This window comes from Seriola aureovittata, chromosome 5 (assembly GCF_021018895.1).
Source record: "Seriola aureovittata isolate HTS-2021-v1 ecotype China chromosome 5, ASM2101889v1, whole genome shotgun sequence".
Taxonomy (NCBI): Eukaryota; Metazoa; Chordata; class Actinopteri; order Carangiformes; family Carangidae; genus Seriola; species Seriola aureovittata.
The window spans coordinates 21,762,357-21,785,105 of record NC_079368.1 but is presented as its reverse complement, the minus strand read 5'-3'; the positions used below and the strand labels follow the sequence as shown (position 1 = coordinate 21,785,105).

General features: G+C 37.5%; 1 protein-coding gene across 1 annotated transcript; it reads left to right on the top strand.

Moving 5' to 3' along the window:
* Nucleotides 1-344: 344 nt before the first annotated feature.
* Nucleotides 345-14,253, top strand: ppef2a (protein phosphatase with EF-hand domain 2a). Its single transcript, XM_056376688.1, has 19 exons — nucleotides 345-465; nucleotides 552-798; nucleotides 908-2,112; nucleotides 3,041-3,100; nucleotides 3,812-3,939; nucleotides 4,041-4,095; nucleotides 4,175-4,350; nucleotides 5,059-5,173; nucleotides 5,772-5,818; nucleotides 6,410-6,576; nucleotides 6,722-6,758; nucleotides 7,389-7,538; nucleotides 7,640-7,984; nucleotides 9,116-9,301; nucleotides 9,473-9,615; nucleotides 10,737-10,843; nucleotides 12,072-12,238; nucleotides 12,960-13,047; nucleotides 13,946-14,253. Exons 4-19 carry the CDS (start codon nucleotides 3,049-3,051, stop codon nucleotides 14,197-14,199), a joined length of 2,217 nt encoding a protein of 738 aa, XP_056232663.1. The 5' UTR covers nucleotides 345-465; nucleotides 552-798; nucleotides 908-2,112; nucleotides 3,041-3,048; the 3' UTR covers nucleotides 14,200-14,253.
* Nucleotides 14,254-22,749: the final 8,496 nt, after the last annotated feature.

Here is a 22,749-nt window from a genome sequence, read left to right as displayed (position 1 = left end):
TGCTAACTAGCTAGCCCCCGCTTGCCCGCATCAGGTTGTTTCTCTACCGCGGGCGGACTGTACCTCCACCATCTTGGACTGCAGCTGGTGATACAGCTTCTTGTTCTGCTCAAGCAAAGAGCTGGTACATGTGTCTCGGCCTCCTACCTGTAAACAGCTGTCCAGGCGAGTAGCCTTTTCTGTCTCTCCAGTGGAGTGTTTCGGCTTCCGCCTTAAACAGTTCATCCCAGGTACATGCGTGTGTCTCATATGTTGTGATTAAGTATGTTGTGTATTATCATTTCATGCAAACACAAAATTCATTGTTGATTCAAAACTCTTTTCCTCAAGCTAGTGGCAAGTACTTCCAAGCTCCTGGCAACAGTGAGTTGTCTTCCCTCCCAGATACCGGGAGAGGCGCAGGCGACAGTTCAAGGCGGCGATGGGGAAGAACACCTCCTGTCCTGGGAAGGAGAGTCTCCAGAGGTGAGATTCACTTCAGATATCACTGTTTCCTCTAATGAATATCAGATATATATTAACACACAGTCCTCTCTCTGATTATCTTTCAGTCGCCTTCTTGGACTGAACTCGGACCCTGCAAACTGACCGAGTGCCAGTCGCCTGTTGGAGGCTATTTGCAACCAGCTCTGCCACCGTCACCCAGTGGCCACGTGGTCCAGAGGGACCATGAGGATTCGATGGTCCCTCATCCTCAAGGACTACGTGGCCATTAGAGAGGCAGTGCTGGCCAGCCCGAGGGTGATGGCTCAGATCAACATCCAGCTCTTTGAATTGAATCGAAATGAGAACTCAGTGGTAAGAGTTTGTCATAAAATTGTGTTGGTGTGTTGTAATCTGTTCTGTGATTTATCTTTTAATGAAAGCTGGAAATACTAAAACAGTCTGTGTTTGTCTGTGTGTTCAGGTGCTGGCCAGACTCTCCTTTCAGCAAAGGGTCTGTCCTTTGTCCAGGTGGGACAAGGACAGCCCTTAAACTTCAATGTCCCGGAGGAGCAGCCTGGGCCCTCCAGCAGGGGTCTCCCCCTGCTCCTCCTCCTCTTCTCCTCTTCTTCTTCCTCCAAACGATGAACAGACTGGCTCCTCATCCAGGGCTGTTGGTCCTTCCCTCGCTCCAGGGCCATTCCCCTCTTCTGTTCAGCCACCTCCTCTGCCTGGACTACTTTATGCTCCTCACGTGATGGTGATCTCACGTTTTTGTGAATGCAATATCTCAGGAACGCCCAGAGGGAATTTCATTACTTCTGGTACACTGTGACCTCTCAAAACACGTTTTGGGCCATAAGGATAAAATTAAGTGATAACATTTCATATTGAAATGTTCAAAGGTCAACTTCTGTAACTCAGGAAGGGAAGATTGTGACCATATTTCCTGCAACCTGGCTTACAACCAGAAACAAAACCACGAGGCGGCAATTGTAGTTGGGTTTACATTGATATAGAACAATATAACTTGTGTGTGTGGAGGGTTTTGTGCTTTTGTTTCAGCCTGGCCTCAACACAGTCTCAACTGAACAGACCTGTAACATCAGCCCAGTCTCCTCAGCTCATACTGCTGCACTGAAACACGGCGGTGCCCTCAGTTGGCTCAACATTATCGAAGATGTCATAAGAAAGTCAAGAATTCCTGTTGAACAATGTTGAATTGAATTGTGCTTCAGAAAGTCACTTGAGTTCACCAGCCTGGCCTGCTATCAAACACACTTCCAAAACCAGACACTGACCTGCCTATTTCGAATCATGTTTACTTCTGCACTTTGCAGACTTCCTATATAAAGACCAGTCTAGTCGCATCAAGTCATTAGCTCAAGTAATCCACTTGGGGCTTGGTGGCTTGATTATGCGATCACATCGAGTGACTAAAGACTAAACCAGCGTCAGCACAGATCGGGGGTAGCTGCACAGAGGGGATAGACTCACACATGAGGCCTCTGTGGTGAATCAATGGACGCTGCTGTCATTCATCTTCCTGACATCCTGCAGTTCTTGACCTGATCCGGGTGGACCGGTGGAGGATGAAACAGAGCAAATGGCTGTTTAAATACTCGCTGACACAAGGCACTGACAGCCAAACAACTTGGGAACTGGAGACTGGAAAGAGGAGGTGACCACGTAAGTAAACAGCTGATTTAAGTCTCTTAGGAGTGTTTTTTATTTATTATTTTTTTTAAGATTTCTACAGCAGGTAAATTAATCTTGTAAAACTCAAAAGAGCAGGACATGTCATGAGTCTCAGTTTTTGTCCTTTTCTGAATTTGATTAGTTCAGAAGAAAGTGTGAAACATCTTAAAATGTTCCAGACTCGGTTTAAATAATTGTTTGAAGCACATGTTTATTTTAGTCCACTGCCTCATAGTAATATTTTCTTTTGAATGATTATCATTCACAGAATCTGATTGGATGATGTTAAATATCTTTCTATGTGATGAAAGTCTTCCATCTGTTCTTTTAAGTAGGTCAGAACCAGCAATGTGGAACAAGAAAGTTATGTGCAAACACAATTTAATGAGATCTGGTATGTTCAGACTTTTATTGGCTTTTGTAAACTATAAACAGTAATTTAGGCATCATTTATTTCCCCAAAACAACAAAGGGACATTTAAAAATGTTGTTTCCTCATTTGAATTATTTTAATTATTCCATTACATCAAAATAACCAGAGGTATTTCCTGCCTCCACGGCTATGTTGATTTCTCAACATAGCCTATGCCTTCGTAGAACTCGGGCAAAAACAGTCCTCTGCTCCAGGATTGAGGCCAATCGCAGCAGCCAGGAGTGAACTAGTAGATAACAAGATTAAAAGGTCATTAAAAGTCGAACCTCCTCCAGCCCCAGTTCTCCTGCTCGTGCTGAGCCACGCTCAACTTTCTGCTCTTTGTGAATGAAAGAGCCCAAAACCATGTGTGTGAATAAGTAGTGGATGTGTGCATAATTGAATTCAGTAGATCCAAGACTGAACTTATATTTAGGAGTTTTTTATGCCACATTTTCAGCTCGATTCGGTGTAGTGATTTTAAGGTTTGTGTGGTGTTTTGAACAGGAACAGTCATGGGATGTGGCGTCACAAAGTCCGACCAGTTCCACAAACAGTCTGGAAAAGGTAACTGTGATCCTGCAGACAGTTCAACAGAGACAGACAAATCTCCCTCTTACATGTGTTGTATTAATGTATCTGTATTTCCTCTTGTCTTTCTGTTCTGCTGCGTACAGCCGTCACAAGTAAGACACACCTATCTTACCTTGTCGTGATAAATTGTTGCCGCTCTAGAAAAAAGGGGTTTTTTCTTTCTCTGATGGAGGACATTTCACATTGTCATGGGGTGATCTGTCTAAACAGTCACTGATTTAGATAAACAAAGGTTGTAAGGTAAAATCTGCCATTTACAAGGGATGATCATTATTTATTTCCTTCCTTGTTTTGCCAGTAATGGTCTGTGACAGTTTCATCATCTCAGTGGGACAGGACAATACAGCAGAATATCACAGTATTTTTCCATTGTTAAAATAATAATACATAATATAATAATAATACACCAGATTTCACCTATGAATGTTCACGGGAGGAGTTATAGTTTGGTTGATTTTGCTTTTTTAATAAGAGTTTTCTTTGAATCATTCATTTACATAATAAAAATGATAGCATTATATGATTGAGTCATTCCAATATAATTCTACCGTAAGTCTTTTTGTCTACTGAGGAAAGCCATGCACAGCTTTAGTGAAACTGAAGATTTAGATGAACATGAAAACTGATCCACCTGCATCTCTGCAGTGTTTGATATGTTCTGGTCACTTGTTGTCTGTGCTTCAGCTCTGAAAGCTGCTGTCCTGATTCAGCGATGGTACCGTCAGTACGTGGCCCGCACAGAGATGAGACGGAGATACACCTGGCACATCTTCCAGTCCATCGAATACTCTGGAGAACAGGCTCAGATCAAGGTGACAAACTGCCAGAGACGATCTAGTGTAATTCTGTTCGTTTGCCATAGAGTGATAATAAAACTACAAGCTTAACGTTCTGATCTCTCTCCCCTGTGCAGCTTTATAATTTCCTCGGATACCTCATGGACAATTTCACACCGTCAAGCAATGAACGTAAGATTTCACATGTCAGCTGACAAACTGTATTGCTTGTGTGAAAGTGAATCTCTGAGTTCGAACCGTCGTCTTCCAGGAAATCTGATCTCGCACATCTTCAGAGAGAACGAGGTCTGTCGGGACGCAGAGTGGGAGAGGTACTTCTGCTACAAGAACATCGAGGTGCCAGAGATTTACTCGGGACCTCATCTCACCTTCCCTCTGACGGTGGAGCAGGCAGTCGGGCTGGTGGAGGCCTTCAGGAAGAAGAAAGTAGGTGCACACCAGTACAGTGCTTCTAACCAGCCTGAATCACGATACCTGGGCTCATATCCAGTGATTGTTGTGTCGCTGTGATGGGTAGAACTCACTTAAAAACATCAGGCACAGCAGGTTTAGATGCGAGTGATCCACCTTTCTGTATATCATGGGGCAAAAATAACATAATGACATATTTTAAATTATAGATACTGGAGGCAGACACTAATTTGTCAATCATGATTTGTGTTGTGTACTTGTCCTGCACCGTCTGCAATACAAATATCAGACACCCTCAGTGCAGCAGTGCTTTTTTTTTAAATAAAGGTTGACATCTTGTTAAGCTGCTGTTACAATTCAGCCCTTACACTGTTGGCCAAAGAAGCCAAAGGAGAAAAAACTCAGACTTTTCTGTATAAAACTGACCTTTGAAGTCGTGTGTAAGGGCTTAAGGTGTGTGAGGTGTCTCCTCAACAAGGTGTTTTTTTTGGGGGGTTTTTTTGGTGTTTAGTAGCATTTCTAAAAAACAAATTACCTTCATCTTGGAGATTGGAGAAATGAAAAGCAAGTTCTTTTTCAAGATCTGAGCAAGCACCCAGGACAAAAAGCTTGCATGCATAAATCACAACATCACAGCAGTGGTCAAACACTGCGGGTTGATGTATGTCCACGTGTTTGTCTCTGCACCTGAAATCCTCCTCTAACAAGTCTCTCTGCCAGTAGCAGCTGCACTCGCGCTACGTCCTGCAGCTCCTGCTAGAGACATGGAAACGGCTCCGGATGTTGCCAAATATCAACCGCATCTCCACCTGCCACAGCAAAGAAATCACTATTTGTGGTGAGCTGAAAGAAATCCTTGATTTTTTTGATTGATTGATTTCTGCCTTTAATTGATAGGGACAGTAAAGAGGTGGTTGGAAATGAGGGGACAATATGCAACAAATGCTTTCAGCCAATTTTTAACTGTGAACACTGCGATTACATGGTCAGCGTCTTAAACACTTAAAACCATTAGTCATTGATGGATAATTAATCAGCATAATGATCAATTTATAAAATTTTCAGCAAAATGCCTAAAATTTTCTGGTTACAGCTTCAAAGTTTTGAATATTTGCTCGTTTTTTAAAATCACCCATATTCAATTGAATCCTTTTGGGTTTTGACGTGTTCTCTGTTTTATAAACCAAAGATTATTAGACATTAAAAATCTGATGTTTTATACCTAAGAGAAATGGGTAGATCTCATTGTTTATATAATAAAATTAATGTAATTTGTTGCAGCCCTAAATTTAAGACAGACACCTCTCCATCCCAACAGGTGTTTTTGTTTAAGCACTTCCAGACAGAAATGTCAACAGTTTCTCATCATTGATTTATTGTAATTATTATTATTTTTTTTTTTTTTTTTTTTTTTACATATGTTCACTTCATTACAGGTGACTTGCATGGCCAGCTGGAGGACCTGCTGCTGATCTTCTACAAGGTCGGGACCTCATCTTGTGAAATCTTAAAATTTCACTACTGTTGAAATAATCCTGACTCGGAGCCACAACCATAGATTTATTTCTTTAGCTAGTTGTGTTATTTTTTGGACATTGTTAAAATCATCTGAAATTATTATTTCAATGAAAAACCTTTTCTCCAGCAGAGCTCTAAAATATATCACAAGCTAACCAGGGCTGCAACTGTTGATCAATTAATTAATTCACCGTTTTCTTAGTCCATGAAATGTTGAAAAAGTTCTGAAAGCCCATGTTTGTTTTGTCCAACGAGTCCAAAAACTCAAAACATATTCCACCAGCAAATTCTTACATTTAGGAACAATCAACTTTTAATCAAAATTGTTGCTGATTAATAATGTGTTAATCAACTGATCGATAAATCACATAATTGTTTCCCTTCTAAACTTGAGTTTTTGGCTGCAACATGCTGCATTTTCTTCCCAATCAGGGAGTGAAACAGGATCTGTAATCCTTTGTTTTCTCTCTCTGTGCTGCAGCCGATCATTTGTTTACATGTAGATTACAGAATGACCCTTTAACGCAGCGTTTCTCTGCTGTTATTTCCGTTACAGAATGGCATGCCGTCATTGGAGAAGCCCTACGTGTTTAATGGAGACTTTGTGGACCGAGGGAAAGACTCCATTGAGATACTCCTCATCCTATTTTCATTCCTGCTCGTCTATCCGAGCGACGTCTACCTCAACAGGGGAAACCATGAGGATCACATAGTCAACCTAAGGTAAAATAAATATATCTACCTGTGGGACAGTGAAGCCTTGAGTCTCATTTGTCAACAGACTGCTTGTCCTCCCATAATTAATTCATCTGGTATAATTAAATCGTCATTTTCTAACTTGCATCTTCTGTTTCTTTGGCTGGTTTAGATACGGCTTCACAAAGGAGGTGTTGACTAAATACAAGGTAAGTTCATATCATGTAACCCTGCAAACCTAAATACCTCCATTTGTTTAAAGCTTGGTGTAAACGCCTCATTATTCCTTATCAAACTAGTTCTTGGAGCCAAAATGTGTCCTTATCCCTACTATCTTTGGAGCAGTGGATTAAAATGGTTTCAATCACCTTTGCCTACACATTCCCACTAAAGCCTGATATAGGCCAACTTACTTTCCAATACAATACAAGTCACTCCTGCTTGCAGCTAAGAGGATTTGAGGTCATTATACCTGTTGACTGCAGGACATCTGACTCTGTTCATGGCTTCTCATGAGTCAGGGAGGGGTGGTCCAGAGACGACCTCAGATGTCCCAAATGCTTAAAGATTTACTGTCTTTACTGACAAGTTTGAATTCCTGTAAACTTTCAGCACTAGTTGTATTAAAAATTGGGTTTTATAGACATTTACCAGGCAGCACATCCACAATCTGAAACAGCATCTTTATACCAGAGACAAAATTCATAAAAACATCCATAAAATGGGACAAAAATGTGTCTTAAGACTCATGGAAGACAACAAAAGAAAAAGTTAAATGACAACAAACAAGAAAAGGAAGAGGATGAATGAGGTCATCTTCTGTTTGCGTTTCTCTTCAGATGCACGGCAAACGGATTCTGAAGCTGCTGCAGAAGATTTTCAGCTGGTTGCCGCTAGCGACGGTGATCGACCAGAAGGTGCTGATTCTCCACGGAGGGATCTCCGACACCACAGACCTCAGCGTCCTCACCAGATTAGACAGACACAATGTGAGGAGACAGCACGTGAAGCTGTGAACCTGCATCAATCACAGATGCACCTACATTCATTTCAAGTCCCTGAAATCTGTGCTCTTCTCGGTTCTTCCCAGTATGTTTCAGCGCTGAGGCCTCCAAAGAAGAAGCACGTGACCTCAGTGGGGACGTCCATCGACTTGGACATAGACGAGGACATCTGGTCGACCAACAGGATCTTAGAGCGTCGGGCCTCCCTCACGTATCCCAAACCTCTGGGAGGCCGCGACAGCTTCCAGAACCGCTCGTTGCAGGACTTCTCCGACCGGCTCAAGGTGAATGGGGTGGAGGACGAGCTGGAGATCCGCAGGAGGAAACAGTCTGTTTTCAACTCGGCGACCAGCAGATCAGAAAAAGACATAACTGTGTCTGTTACATCTGACTCTAGCAACAGTGAAAACCCCAAGGATGAATGGAAACAGGTGATGAATGAATATTGAGCAGAGGTGTGTGCTCAGATACTGAGACAGATTCCTGTCCCAGTTAATCCCATTGAATGTATTTGTTGAAAAATCAACTGATCCCACATTTCTGAAAGTATCACATTAGTGCTGCCGAAAATTAGGAGTCTCATTCTTTGCATGATCCTTGCTTCAATACTGTAAATGATAGACCTTATTTAATATAAGTGCCTTCAAAGGCTTTTAAGTGAATAAATGGAGCAAGTTAAGCAAAAATAAATGGTATTAAAACACAACAGAGCTTCAAGAAAGAAACAAATATGCATATTCAGGAAATTTTAAAAAATCTGAATATGAAAATACACAGACGGAAGAGAAATCAAATCATTAAAGCGTTAAAGTGTCCCACATGAGATATGTGGTTAGTGACGTTCATTGCAGAAAATTGTTCAGAGGTCAGAGGTCATGGCCTTTGTGCTTTGGATCTGTCCCAGTGGACTGAATCAGTCACAACGTGATAAATGCTCCATCAGTAATCACCACTCACCTTGGAGCAAGAGCTGCAGATTGTTGCCTGCGTGGGCCGTAACATGCTGTAATCCACCGCATCATTAATCCCTCTGCCCTGAGCCCAATCTGCTTTTTCCAACTGGCCGTCATCACCTTAAGCACAGGCTGTAAAAGTCAGTGGTCTCAGCTGGCTCTGGTACTTGGTGACGGTTCAGCTCCAAACATGCTCAGTCACCGTAAATGACTGAAGATAACACAGACTGTAAACTGTCTTAAATGTAAAATGATGCTTTCAGGTGACTGTGCGTTAAACCACTGTAAACACAAATAATAAATAAGTAAATCCTGAAAAACACTTAATATTTTACATTCCATAATAATAAGACATTATTTTAGGAAATTAAAAGCTTGAATTACAGAATTACAGGTTATCTAAATTTATTTCGGTCTTCAAAAAACAAACAGACATACAAACTTATGGTCTAATGTACGTCCCGAGCAGCAATTTATACTGATTTATACTGTGTTCAAATGTGACTGATTGCTTTGGTCAAATGACTAAAATCCAAATAATCTATTAACCGGATTCAGTGGTTTTTAAAAATGAAAAATCTCCCTCCTGTTGCTACCGTGTGCCTCCAGATCCTGGACCTGCTGTGGAGCGACCCGACTAGCCAGAACGGCTGCATGCCCAACGAAGTGCGGGGCGGAGGCTGCTACTGGGGCCCCGACGTCACTGAGGACTTCCTGAACAAACACAATCTGCAGCTCATCATCCGCTCCCACGAGTGCAAACAGGACGGTTATGAGTTTTGTCACAACCGTAAGGTGAGCTCAGACACTGGCGGCCCACACAGAGACTGACGATAATCCCACAGATCAATAGATCACCGATATGGTTGCAGATGTGTTTCAGCCTGTCCCTAAATATTTCAAGTCTGAGGGAGCTGTTTAAAATGCTCTAAAATATTAAACCTTCCTTCATTTCACTTACTGTAGGTCCTCACTCTGTTCTCTGCCTCCAATTACTACGATGTGGGAAGCAACAGGGGCGCCTACGTGAAGCTGGGTCCAGACCTCGTGCCTTATATGATTCAGTACCAGGCCAGCAGCATGACCAGAGAGCTCACTGTGAGACAAAGGTACAAAAACCTACAAGAAAACATTCATCCCAACGATGTGGATCGTTGGTTTGGATTTATAAGATAACCCACACAAAATAGAAAAACAACAGATTCAAAGCAACATCCAAATTTTAGCAGCAAGACTCAATGTCTTAAGGATTTAGATCCAAAAGATCTTTGAGTTTTGATCATGCTTAGTATTAGTGCCTGTGTTAGTAAGATAAACTTACTTAACTTTAAGATTTAGTTAAGTAACCCACTTATGTAGGTTACTGAGGTCTGGCCTTTTATGTGAACTACAGGTGATGTTACACAAGTTACAAGCTACAACTATTTTACCTGTTGATTATTTTATAATTTTTTCAGTTAGTGGCTCAGTCTATAACATAATAGTGAAACATACTATGACAGTGGTTATACTTTCCCAGAGCTGAAGGTGGCAGCTTTAAGTTGCTAATTTTCTCCAAAACACAGTTTTAAAAAAAACAAAAAACTGCCATGAACAGAACAAAATAGAGAAAATTAGCAAATCCATGCATTTTTGGAAATGTGTGTATTCGCTTTCTTACCCAGAGTTGTAAGAGAAGACTGATACAACTCTCATGTTTGTCCTTAGTTTAAAGAGCAGGAAAAAGGGGAAACTTGTTTTTTTTACCTTTGGGGAGAGCCTGTCTTTGTGCTAAGCTAAGCTAACTATCTGCTGGCTGTAGCTAAGAGTGGTATTGATCTTCTCATCTAGCCCTCAGCCAGAAAGTGAATCAGAGATTTTCCCAAAATTTTGAACTATTCCCTTAATCGATGAATTGATCATTAAAATTGTTGCGACATTAACTTTCTGGCATTCTTATAATTTCAGTGAAACGTTCCTCAAGTATGAAACAAACATGTGTACACAGCATATTACATTATGAGTGTACATGACTATAATGAATTATTTTCCTACTTTTGCAGCTGTAGCAAATTCCACCACATAAAGTTTGGTTTATTCTATTTTAATTGATTTTAATTTAATTTCTGTTGTTTTTTAATCTTCTAATGAATTTCTTCACCTTTATGCAAATTAACATTTTCAATGTGCCTTTAATGCTGTTAATGATCTGTTGTTGTTGTTGTTAACTGTGTTTTTATCTGGTCTGCAGTGTTGGGCGAACCGAGCGCTCAGCCCTCAAAGTCCTGCGGGAGCAGCTGTTTTCGCACAGGTCTGACCTCATCTGTGCCTTCAAAAAGATAGACAGCAACAACACAGGTGTGTACTGTGTGTTTTGTAAACCAGTTCAATCCTCGGTGGATCAGGTGTTATTTAATTTCATTACAAACCTCACATGTACGTCCCTTTTTCCATGTGGTTCTCACAGGACGATGTCTGGATGGGGAGAAATATGAGCTCACACCTTTGTGCTTTGTGTTTTGTGAGGAGCATCATAATCCCCCATTCAGGAAAAAAACAACGTGGACAGAACATTTGATAGTTTCACAGAAACCTCAGCTGAATCGGTTGTTGTTGTTCACTGATTTATTTTTATTCAGCCAACATCCTTGTTTTTCAAGTAAATAAGGAAGTATTTAATTTTGTCATAATTTACTTACAAATTAACTCCAAAAACAATGTGTTTGGGAAATCTGTTTGAAAGTTCATGCTTGATTTTGGAAATAGTCATTTGACAAAAACTCAAAGTCCACTAATCAAATTTTTCAGGACCTTTCTCACATATCTCATGGTCTTCATCAGCAGTCTCCTTGTGTGTGAGGCATGACTTCACCTTCAGCAGGTAGTTTTCAAGATGCAAAGCTACAGCAGTATTGAGAACAAGTTTGTTATTGATTACATATCTTATACTTTATAATATATTATATAATAAAGTTAAACTCAATGTTTGCAATGAGACGTGTCTAAAAACACTACTTTACAAAACTTTGTAAAAAAGTTTGTTTTTTTTGTCATAGAAAAGTTTTAAACTTGTTCATCTTGTAACAGCATTAACGTTATAGGTAACGTTATAGAGGTTCAATATTTGAAATCAGTATCAGTTTCTACTCTTTGTTTTTACATAAACACACAAACTCAAACATATCGCTGACATTTCTTTACAGCAATTTGTTGTTGTTTATTAGCTGACATCTGTGCCGATGTCAATGAATCTGTGATAAGCTAATAGTGGCTGATAATTTCAGCCTGGACAATGTGCAGGTCAGGCTCTACTTTGGATGCTTGTAGAGTTGGTTTCTGGAGAGTTCATTGCCCTGTGGTGGGATGGGTCTGTGTGGGGAACCCATGCCTCCAAAAGAGTAAAACAATCCAACAACCATCCAACGATGAATGGAAATGTGGCTGAAATCCGATGTTTTATCAGAAATCAAACATTGGATAAAATCGGTGAAATCAGCCACCCTCAAATTTGACTGGTGGACCAGATTACTAAAGTTTCTCCTCATGAGAAAACTGTTTTGACTTCCTCTCTTTCCACTGCTGTCAGGTCGCTTGTCTCCTAATGACTGGGCCACTGCAGTGGAGAGTGTGATGCGCCTCTGTCTGCCCTGGAGGATGCTGCGCTGTCAGCTGGTCACCAGCAGGACCAGTGATGGGATGATAGACTACTACGACTGGTTCAACGAGCTCGCCATCGCAGGACCCAACACAGATGTAAGTGTTGAAGTACATCGATGAGAAAAGCTTTTTTTGTTTGTTTGTTTTTGAAAAACAGAGAAAAGACAAGAATAACATTTTGTTTCCCTCATCTCCTCAAAAACTCATGAGAGACACAAAAAAAAAACAACACGAGGAAGAAAAGTAATTAAATAAATTACTGAAAATGGGCAGTAAAGTACAGATCAGACACTATTCATACTAGTGAAAGCCACGTTTTTTACAGTGAATATTGTAAGAGATTTTGTTAAGAGGGATTTATGTGAGATTGTAGATGACCAAAAGTCAGAATGAGTGTACAAGAGACTAAACCAAAGTTACAGAGACATGGCAGAAATTTACGTTGCAATGTTTTTGCCTCACCTTTCTTTCTTTCTTTTTTTGGGTGAGAAAAAAAGGGTCTGTAGTAGCACTTTGGAGCCATAGTCATAAGCCTGAACCAGTTCTGTGTCAACAGTGGTTACAGTGATATGTGGATCCTGAAATACTTGAAACGGAAAGAATCAGGAGACTTGGAGCATTCGAACAATGTATAATAAGTCAAGGTTGTGTGAAGACTGACTCTAGTACTGACCAAAACAGTGACAGTGCTTCCAAGGCCAAAGTGCCATTTGGGTGGACTGGTGTATTTTAAAGGGTTAAATGATGTTCACATGAAAATAAAAACTCTCAGTCCAAATTTTTCTGACTTGGTGTTTCATCTTTTCTCCTCTCGCAGCACATCGATCAGAGTCTGCTGGAGACTTTGTATCGCCACCGCTCCACCTTGGAGACCATCTTCAGAATCGTAGACACAGACAACTCAGGTAAAGTCATTTATTCATCACTGGAACAAGTCACATGTAAACATCTGCACACACCACTGGCTCTTTCCCATTTTAATGAATGGCATATTTTCTTCCTCTCACTCTACCTTGTGTTCTGGGTCCTTTTCTGTTATTTGTTGGTGTATTTTTCTTAGCAACAAAACACGAGTGACTTGACATTAGGTCAAATTTCAAATCTCTTCAACAAATTAAGAATAAAAATAACTAATAAAAAAGCAAGCAATGATTTGATTTTTGATAAGCTCTTAATAAGATGTAGGTTGTTATTCTGTACCTGTGCAGAGATGCATTAATCTCAATGCAATAAATCCACAATCGGAAAGAAAGATGCCTTCTGATTAACAACTTGATGACACTACTGCACTGACTCGCATACACAATCTAATGATGTCTGGTTCACAGTAAAGTGTGTCAGGGCCTCGTAAAGTGTGTGTTGTGTCCAGATTGAGATGTCTACTGAGTTCAGCCTCCGTTAATCCACAGTAGTGTGCCAAAGAGGCCGCAGCAGGTTACGGCCCCCTGAATCCTCCCAGTTAAGACCAGGATTAACCCACTGATCTACTGGTCTCTCCATCCCTCACTTCTGATCACACACACACACACAGTGACACACACACACACACAGTGACATACACGCAGTGACATACACACAGTGACATACACACAGTGACATACACGCAGTGACACACACACACACACACACAGTGACACACACACACACACACACACACACAGTGACACACACACAGTGACACACACACACACACACACACACACAGTGACACACTTTTTCTTTATCAGAATCTGCCTCCACTTTTTCCATCCCTTCCCTTCATTCCAGCTACAGCCTCCTAACCTTCAACCTCCTCCTCCTCAGGCTTCATCACCATGGAGGACTTCCGGCAGACCTGGAAGCTGCTGAGCGTCTACCTAAAGATGGAGATCACGGACGAGGCCATCTACGACCTGGCCGTGACCATCGACAGCAACCAGGACGGCAGCATTGACATCGACGAGTTCATGGAGGCCTTCCGCCTCACGGACAAGAAAAGCCGCCTAGAGCGAGGACGCAGCATGTTCATGGGCACGGCCACCGACCTCACCAAGCTGGAGGGGGACCCCAACATTTGAGCAGAGAGCAGGAGCAAAGATTGAAAACAGAGAGCGACCTCAGCTTGGACTCCTCGCCGGCCAGGGAGGGGAGGGGAAGGGAGGGGAGGGGAGGGGAAGGGAGGAGAAGGGAGGGGAGGGGAGGTGCAGCTGATGAAAGCTGCTTAAATGACGCACATAAAGACGTGGGATGCGGCTGAGCAACAGCCGTGTGGCTCGCATGGGATTAGGAGAAGGTTAGAGTTCATGATGTTTCACAGCCAATGTTGATTTCACTTTTTGAAGCAGTTTTATCCACAGAGGAAATGTGGGTGAAACACATCTGCATGAACAAGAATTTAGTCTCTTTTGTTAAGTTAGAATAGTTAAAACTGTAAAATACACAAACAGAAACAAAAGGCATCATATTCATTTAGATACTGTGATCAGTTATTATGTGGATTTTTGCATTTTATATCCATATTTATCATTATTTTGAGCAACAGAAAATGTTTTGACTTTGAAAAGTAGAGTAATACCTGCACACTGACTCCAGATGTTTTAAAACTGACAACTTTTTCGATTCTTGACTTTTTTTCTTTCTTTTTTTTTGGTGGCAGGCCAACTGATTTCTCAAATAATTGTTTCAACTCATAAACATCTTATTAATATTCTTTCTGTTTACATTCAAGTTATCACTGTTAGTATGGAAAGCTGGTGACAAAGAAGCTATACCAAACATTTACCTCAATTTACAAAATCTAAATTTACAAGGAACACTTTATTTTTGTATTCACCATTTATTCCTGTTGGTGTAATAGTCTGAAGTGTAAAGATGTTTAATGTGTCTCTCTGACACTGTATCTCAGGAAGGGCACTGGGTATTTTGCCTCTTTGAAATAACACAATGCAATACTCATGTGTTTGACTCCCCTTCTCTCAGTGAGTCAGTGTGCAGATGATCCTATGTTCATAGATGCTGATGTCCAACAGCCTTGCATTTACATGTGATGTTTGTAGAGCTATATAAAGTATAGCTACACTCTGTCTAAGCACTTTTGTAGGTACAAGGAACAGAAACAAAATATAAATGATGAACAACAAATGATTGTGCAGCTCATCATGAGCACTACATATTTGCAACTAAATGTTACTGGTGCCTTAGCAGCAGAAGAAATGAAGATATTTCTAGGATGCACTGAAGATCTTTTATATCAGTGCCAACAGCCACCCTCCCCTTGTCCAGGACGGAGAAATCATGCTTGTATTCAATTGACCTTTTTAGGATAATATTTCCCCCCATTCAAATTGTTGCTTTAAACACCTGAACAGTTGCTGTATTTTAAACCGATAGTTTGATATTTTGGGAAATGTTTTATGAGAGTGGTATCAATATTCTCATCTAACTCTGTGCAAGAAAGTGAATAATAATCAAAATATCCAACTATTCCTTTGTGACATAGAGATAACATGGTGTTTCTGAGTAAAATATTCTCAGTGTTAATGTTAAATAAAGCTCCCACAATGTTCAGTATTGTTTAACACAAATGAAAGAGACATGAAGAAACCAGTTTAAGTAAAATGTAAATTTTATTGTATCTTTTTTGATCATGCTGATGATGTACAATTGTAAATACATCTCTAACTCCAATTTGAAGCATTCATTTGTCTGTGTGTGTGGTAAATGATGATAATGAATTGCAATTTTAAGAACCTAAACTGATCCAAAAGTGGTATATTGGGGAAAATATAACGGCAACTAACAACTATTTTCATTATCGATTAATCCGATAATAATACCCTAAACTTAAATTGTTGTTATAATTGCTCATATCATCTCAAATTATTAATACTATTATGGGGTTGCTGTTTTTATCCCTCCAGGGCAGACAGATTCATTTTCGGAATCACCAGCAGGGGGAACAAAAGACCATTTGGTACAACTTGTGGGAGCAGGGGGGGAGAAGTATCCACATGCTTTACTTAAGTAAGAGTACAACTTAAAAAATACTCCATTACAAGTAAAAGTCGTGCATTCAACATCCTACTTGAGTAAAAAAGTAAGTAAAAGTACGATAACCCCATACCAAAAGGGAAATATACTAAATGTACCAGTAAAAGTACACAATGCTGAAAATGGCCCTGTGACTGTTCTATATATCTATTATATCATTTGATTATTCTTACTCATGCATTAGTAGGAGATCCTAATAAAGAAACTTATTTTGTGAAAACTGACAGAACAGACAAACAAATTATTAAAAAATTAATTAAAACCATTAAAATAATTACAAGGAAAAACAGAAAAGCCTCAAATTGAAGAAACTGCAACCATGAAAAATTACTGACAATTACCAAAGTAGTCAATTTTCTGTCAATCAACAAATAGTTGTGGGGGAATTTAATTTATATGACAGCAACATATGAGCACTTCATATATTTTGTTAGCAAAAATATTAATTTGTAAAGAAGCTAAAGCTGTAGAAGTAAAAAGTACAATATTTCCCTCTGAAAACCTGAGAACCTCTCATTTCTACTTAAGTACAATTGAGAAAATGTATTTACATTTACAGCCCAACACCAGAACTGATGACTGAGATTATTGATAGAAAAGAAGCACTGACCAATTGTCTAAGATAATAATTGTCCAAGAATTGGTCATGAGTATTCATTTTTTAGGAAAAAAAGGACACAGAGGCTTACTTGGATTACTGATGGCACGCACCCTGAATTTGAGCTGCAGCAACAGACAATGGAAATTCTTTGGGTTTTAACTCTATTATCTTCTCAAGCGTCTATAGTAAAGTCAGGAGTTTTACATTGAAATGATAATCTTTCAAACATGCCCAGAGCTGTCTGCAGTTTAAACAAGGTTTTAAAAAGCATTGCACAAACCAAAGTTTATACCCACTCATTGTTTACCTGGAACGGAGAGTTTGTCCTTGGAGTCATGGGCAGTGGAACAACTCCTGTGTCAACAGGATATTTTAGATCAGACATGTTTCCTGTTTCATCTTGATTTATGGGTGGTTATTAATAAAAAGAACACTGGAAAGTTACAGCTAGAAGAGAATATTGATACCACATAAATGGTTGTCCAATATGAAGCTGAAGTCAGAAGCAAGTTAGCTTATTTTAGCATAAAGATTGGAAGAAGGGGAAAACAGCTTGAATACAGATATGTATAAATATTAATGAAAGGAACATTGGAAAAAGGCCTATTCACTTTTTTCCCAAAAGTTATAGCTAGAGAAGAAGATTGAGATCACTTGTGTGCACAATATGAAGCTGGCCAGAGGCTAGTAGGCTTAGCTTAGCATAAAGACTGGAAACAGCCTGAGTGACTACTAGCAAGTTTAAAGCTCACTGATTAACACATTATGATGTATTATTTGTTTAATCTCTGGTCATGTCATATGGGAGGGAAGGTAATGATAAGAAAGATGATGTGAACTTGTGAGTGTTCATGTCATCACAAATTGTTTGAGAGAAATATAAGAGAACAATCTGTGTGCCTCTACAGACAAGGAGGCCAATGTGTCGCCCCCTCTGCTGCTTTTAACAATCCAGCCACCCCCAATGTAAAATCACACACTGGTGACAAGTTGGACAATAGAGGAAGGCAGTTAGACCTAGTTCTCCAGTGTATAAAAGGAGAGGGCAGCTATTGTTGACTGTCTGCGGGTGGTCTTTTACAGTTGTAAAACTGTTGGAACTGTGCCCTGATGAAGACATCTGAATCAGTCAACTGGAGCATCTCAAAGTACTCACTGTGACAGATTTAAAGGTCTAAGAACATTAAAATGGAATAATGATTCAATTTGTCCAACTCAGTGTGTTCCAGTGGCCATGAATGTTGTAATATAGCCTACTGTTTTTATCACCTGATTCTGCCACTTCTAATTGGCAAAGTATAAAGCCGCCAGGAACACTTACTCACTGCACTATTGCATCAAATTTTGCAAGTATGAATGCTATTTGAACACAAAACAATTGTGTTGTTTGTTATTAATGAAATATATATATAGTTATAAAACATAAAAATGTTATTTACATAGATTTTTAAAGAAAAATCAAAAAAATGAAAGGGGACAAAATCACTTTACATGTAAATAGCTTTTATTTCTTACATGTATCTGCCGTAATTTTATATATAAATAGTGAAACTATTTTTTTTTTTCCAACCTTAAAATCTCACTGTCCTGCAAAGCTTATGTGCTTGGGTACCAAAGGTGTAGGGTTGCATATGGATGGTAGGAACATGTCCCTACCAATATTTTGAGAGGACAGAATTGTCCCTACCAATATTCTGTGAACTTTTTTGCACTATGTTTGGAGCGAGTTCATATTACATAATTCCAAGGTGCCCTCCAAGAGGGTATGACACCATTTTCGTTTTTTCTTATTGACTTTTTTATGGCTTAATATAGGCTATTAAGTTTTTATGACTTACTACACTATGAATTTTTTATATCTTACTATATTATGACATTTTTATGCCATGTATTACATAACATTTTTTGACATTTGTAAGCCTTACTATACTATGACATCTTTTGGGCATTTTTATACCTTACGATACTATGTTTTTTTTTACATTTTTATGCCATGATATACTATAACGTTTATTGACATTTTTATGTCAAACTATACTATGACTTTTTTTTTTTTTTACATTTTTATGCCCTACTATACTATGATGTTTTTTTGACTTTTTTTATACCACATTATATTGACGTTTTTTTTTTTTACATTTTTATGCATTACTTTACCATGAGGTTTTTTCATATTTTCATGAAATTGTATACTATGACGTTTTTTTCAGATTTTTATGCCTTACAATACTATGACTTTTGTGAACATTTGTATGCCTTATTATACTAAGATGTTTTTTGACATTCTTAATACCTTACTACACTATGATGTTTTTTTGACATTATTATGCCTGACTATACTATACTATGGCATTTTTCTCCGTTACTATACTATCTTGTTTGATGCCTGACCATACTATTACGTTTTTATGACCTTTTATGCCTTAATATACTATGATGTTTTTTTAAAGTTTAATGCCATACTATACTATGACGTTTTTTTGGCCTTTTTTTGTGCAATATTATACTTTGACGTTTTTTAGCATTTCTATGCCAAATTATATTATTTCGTCTAATGCCTTGCCATACTATGATGTTTGTATGACATTTTATGCCTTAATATAGTATGATGTATTTTTGACATTTTATGCCATACTATACTATGATGTTTTTGCATTTTTCTGCCATACTATACTTTGACGTTTTTTGGTATTTTTATCCCTAATTATATTATTTCGTCAAATGCCTTGCCATACTATGATGTTTATATGACATTTTTATGCCTTAATATAGTATAATGTATTTTTGACATTTTTATGCCTAATTATACTATGATGTTTTTGCATTTTTCTGCCATACTATACGATGACGTTTTTTGGTATTTTTATCGCTAATTATATTATTTCGTCTAATGCTTTGCAATACTATGACGTTTTTTTCAGATTTTTATGCCTTACAATACTATGACTTTTTTTTTTTTTACATTTTTATGCCCTACTATACTATGATGTTTTTTTGACATTTTATGCCATACTATACTGTGACGTTTTTTGGTATTTTTATCCCTAATTATATTATTTTGTCTAATGCCTTGCCTCACTATGACGTTTGTATGACCTTTTATGCCTTAATATAGTATGATGTAATTCTGACATTTTATGCCATACTATACTATGATGTTTTTGCATTTTTCTGCCACACTATACTATGACGTTTTTTGGTATTTTTATCCCTAATTATATTATTTCGTCTAATGTTTTGCAATACTATGACGTTTTTATGACATTTTATGCCTTAATAAAGTATGATGTATTTTTGACATTTTATGCCATACTATACTATGATGTTTTTGCATTTTTCTGCCATACTATACTATGACGTTTTTTGGTATTTTTATCCCTAATTATATTATTTCATCTAATGCCTTGCAATACTATGACGTTTTTATGACATTTTATGCCTTAATAAAGTATGATGTATTTTTGACATTTTATGCCATACTATACTATGATGTTTTTGCATTTTTCTGCCATACTATACTATGACGTTTTTTGGTATTTTTATCCCTAATTATATTATTTCATCTAATGCCTTGCCTCACTATGACGTTTGTATGACCTTTTATGCCTTAATATAGTATGATGTATTTTTGACATTTTATGCCATACTATACTATGATGTTTTTGCATTTTTCTGCCATACTATACTATGACGTTTTTTGGTATTTTCATCCCTAATTATATTATTTCGTCTAATGCTTTGCAATACTATGACGTTTTTATGACATTTTATGCCTTAATAAAGTATGATGTATTTTTGACATTTTATGCCATACTATACTATGATGTTTTTGCATTTTTCTGCCATACTATACTATGACGTTTTTTGGTATTTTTATCCCTAATTATATTATTTCATCTAATGCCTTGCCATACTATGATGTTTGTATGACATTTTATGCCTTAATATAGTATGATGTATTTTTGACATTTTATGCCATACTATACTATGATGTTTTTGCATTTTTCTGCCATACTATACTATGACGTTTTTTGGTATTTTTATCCCTAATTATATTATTTTGTCTAATGCCTTGCCTCACTATGACGTTTGTATGACCTTTTATGCCTTAATATAGTATGATGTATTTTTGACATTTTATGCCATACTATACTATGATGTTTTTGCATTTTTCTGCCATACTATACTATGACGTTTTTTGGTATTTTTATCCCTAATTATATTATTTCGTCAAATGCCTTGCCATACTATGATGTTTATATGACATTTTATGCCTTAATACAGTATAATGTATTTTTGACATTTTATGCCTAATTATACTATGATGTTTTTGCATTTTTCTGCCATACTATACTATGACGTTTTTTGGTATTTTTATCGCTAATTATATTATTTCGTCTAATGCTTTGCCATACTATGACGTTTTTATGACATTTTATGCCTTAATAAAGTATGATGTATTTTTGACATTTTATGCCATACTATACTGTGACGTTTTTTGGTATTTTTATCCCTTATTATATTATTTCGTTTAATGCCTTGCCATACTATGATGTTTGTATGACATTTTATGCCTTAATATAGTATGATGTATTTTTGACATTTTATGCCATACTATACTATGATGTTTTTGCATTTTTCTGCCATACTATACTATGACGTTTTTTGGTATTTTTATCCCTAATTATATTATTTTGTCTAATGCTTTGCCATACTATGACGTTTTTATGACATTTTATGCCTTAATAAAGTATGATGTATTTTTGATATTTTCTGCCATACTATACTATGACGTTTTTGGCATTTTTCTGCCATACTATACTATGACGTTTTTGGCATTTTTCTGCCATACTATACTATGACGTTTTTTGGTATTTTTATCCCTAATTATATTATTTCATCTAATGCCTTGCCTCACTATGACGTTTGTATGACCTTTTATGCCTTAATATAGTATGATGTATTTTTGACATTTTATGCCATACTATACTATGATGTTTTTGCATTTTTCTGCCACACTATACTATGACGTTTTTTGGTATTTTTATCCCTAATTATATTATTTTGTCTAATGCTTTGCCATACTATGACGTTTTTATGACATTTTATGCCTTAATAAAGTATGATGTAATTTTGCATTTTTCTGCCATACTATACTTTGACATTTTTTGAAATTTTTATGCCTAATTATATTATTTTGTCTAATGCCTTACCTCACTATGAAGTTTGTATGACATTTTATGCCTTAATATAGTATGATGTTTTTTTGACATTTTATGCCATACTGTACGTTGATGTTTTTTAGCATTTTTATCCCTAATTATATTATTTCATCTAATGCCTTGCCTCACTATGACGTTTGTATGACCTTTTATGCCTTAATATAGTATGATGTATTTTTGACATTTTATGCCATACTATACTATGATGTTTTTGCATTTTTCTGCCATACTATACTATGACGTTTTTTGGTATTTTTATCCCTAATTATATTATTTCGTCTAATGCTTTGCCATACTATGACGTTTTTATGACATTTTATGCCATACTATACTATGATGTTTTTGCATTTTTCTGCCACACTATACTATGACGTTTTTTGGTATTTTTATCCCTAATTATATTATTTCGTCTAATGTTTTGCAATACTATGACGTTTTTATGACATTTTATGCCTTAATAAAGTATTATGTTTTTTTGACATTTTATGCCATACTATACTGTGACGATTTTTAGCATTTTTCTGCCATACTAGACTCAAATCTTTTTTGGCATTTTTCTGCCTTATTATATTATTTCGTTTAATGCCTTGCCATACTATGATGTTTGTATGACCTTTTATGCCTTAATATAGTATGATGTATTTTTGACATTTTATGCCATACTATACTATGATGTTTTTGCATTTTTCTGCCATACTATACTATGACGTTTTTTGGTATTTTTATCCCTAATTATATTATTTCATCTAATGCCT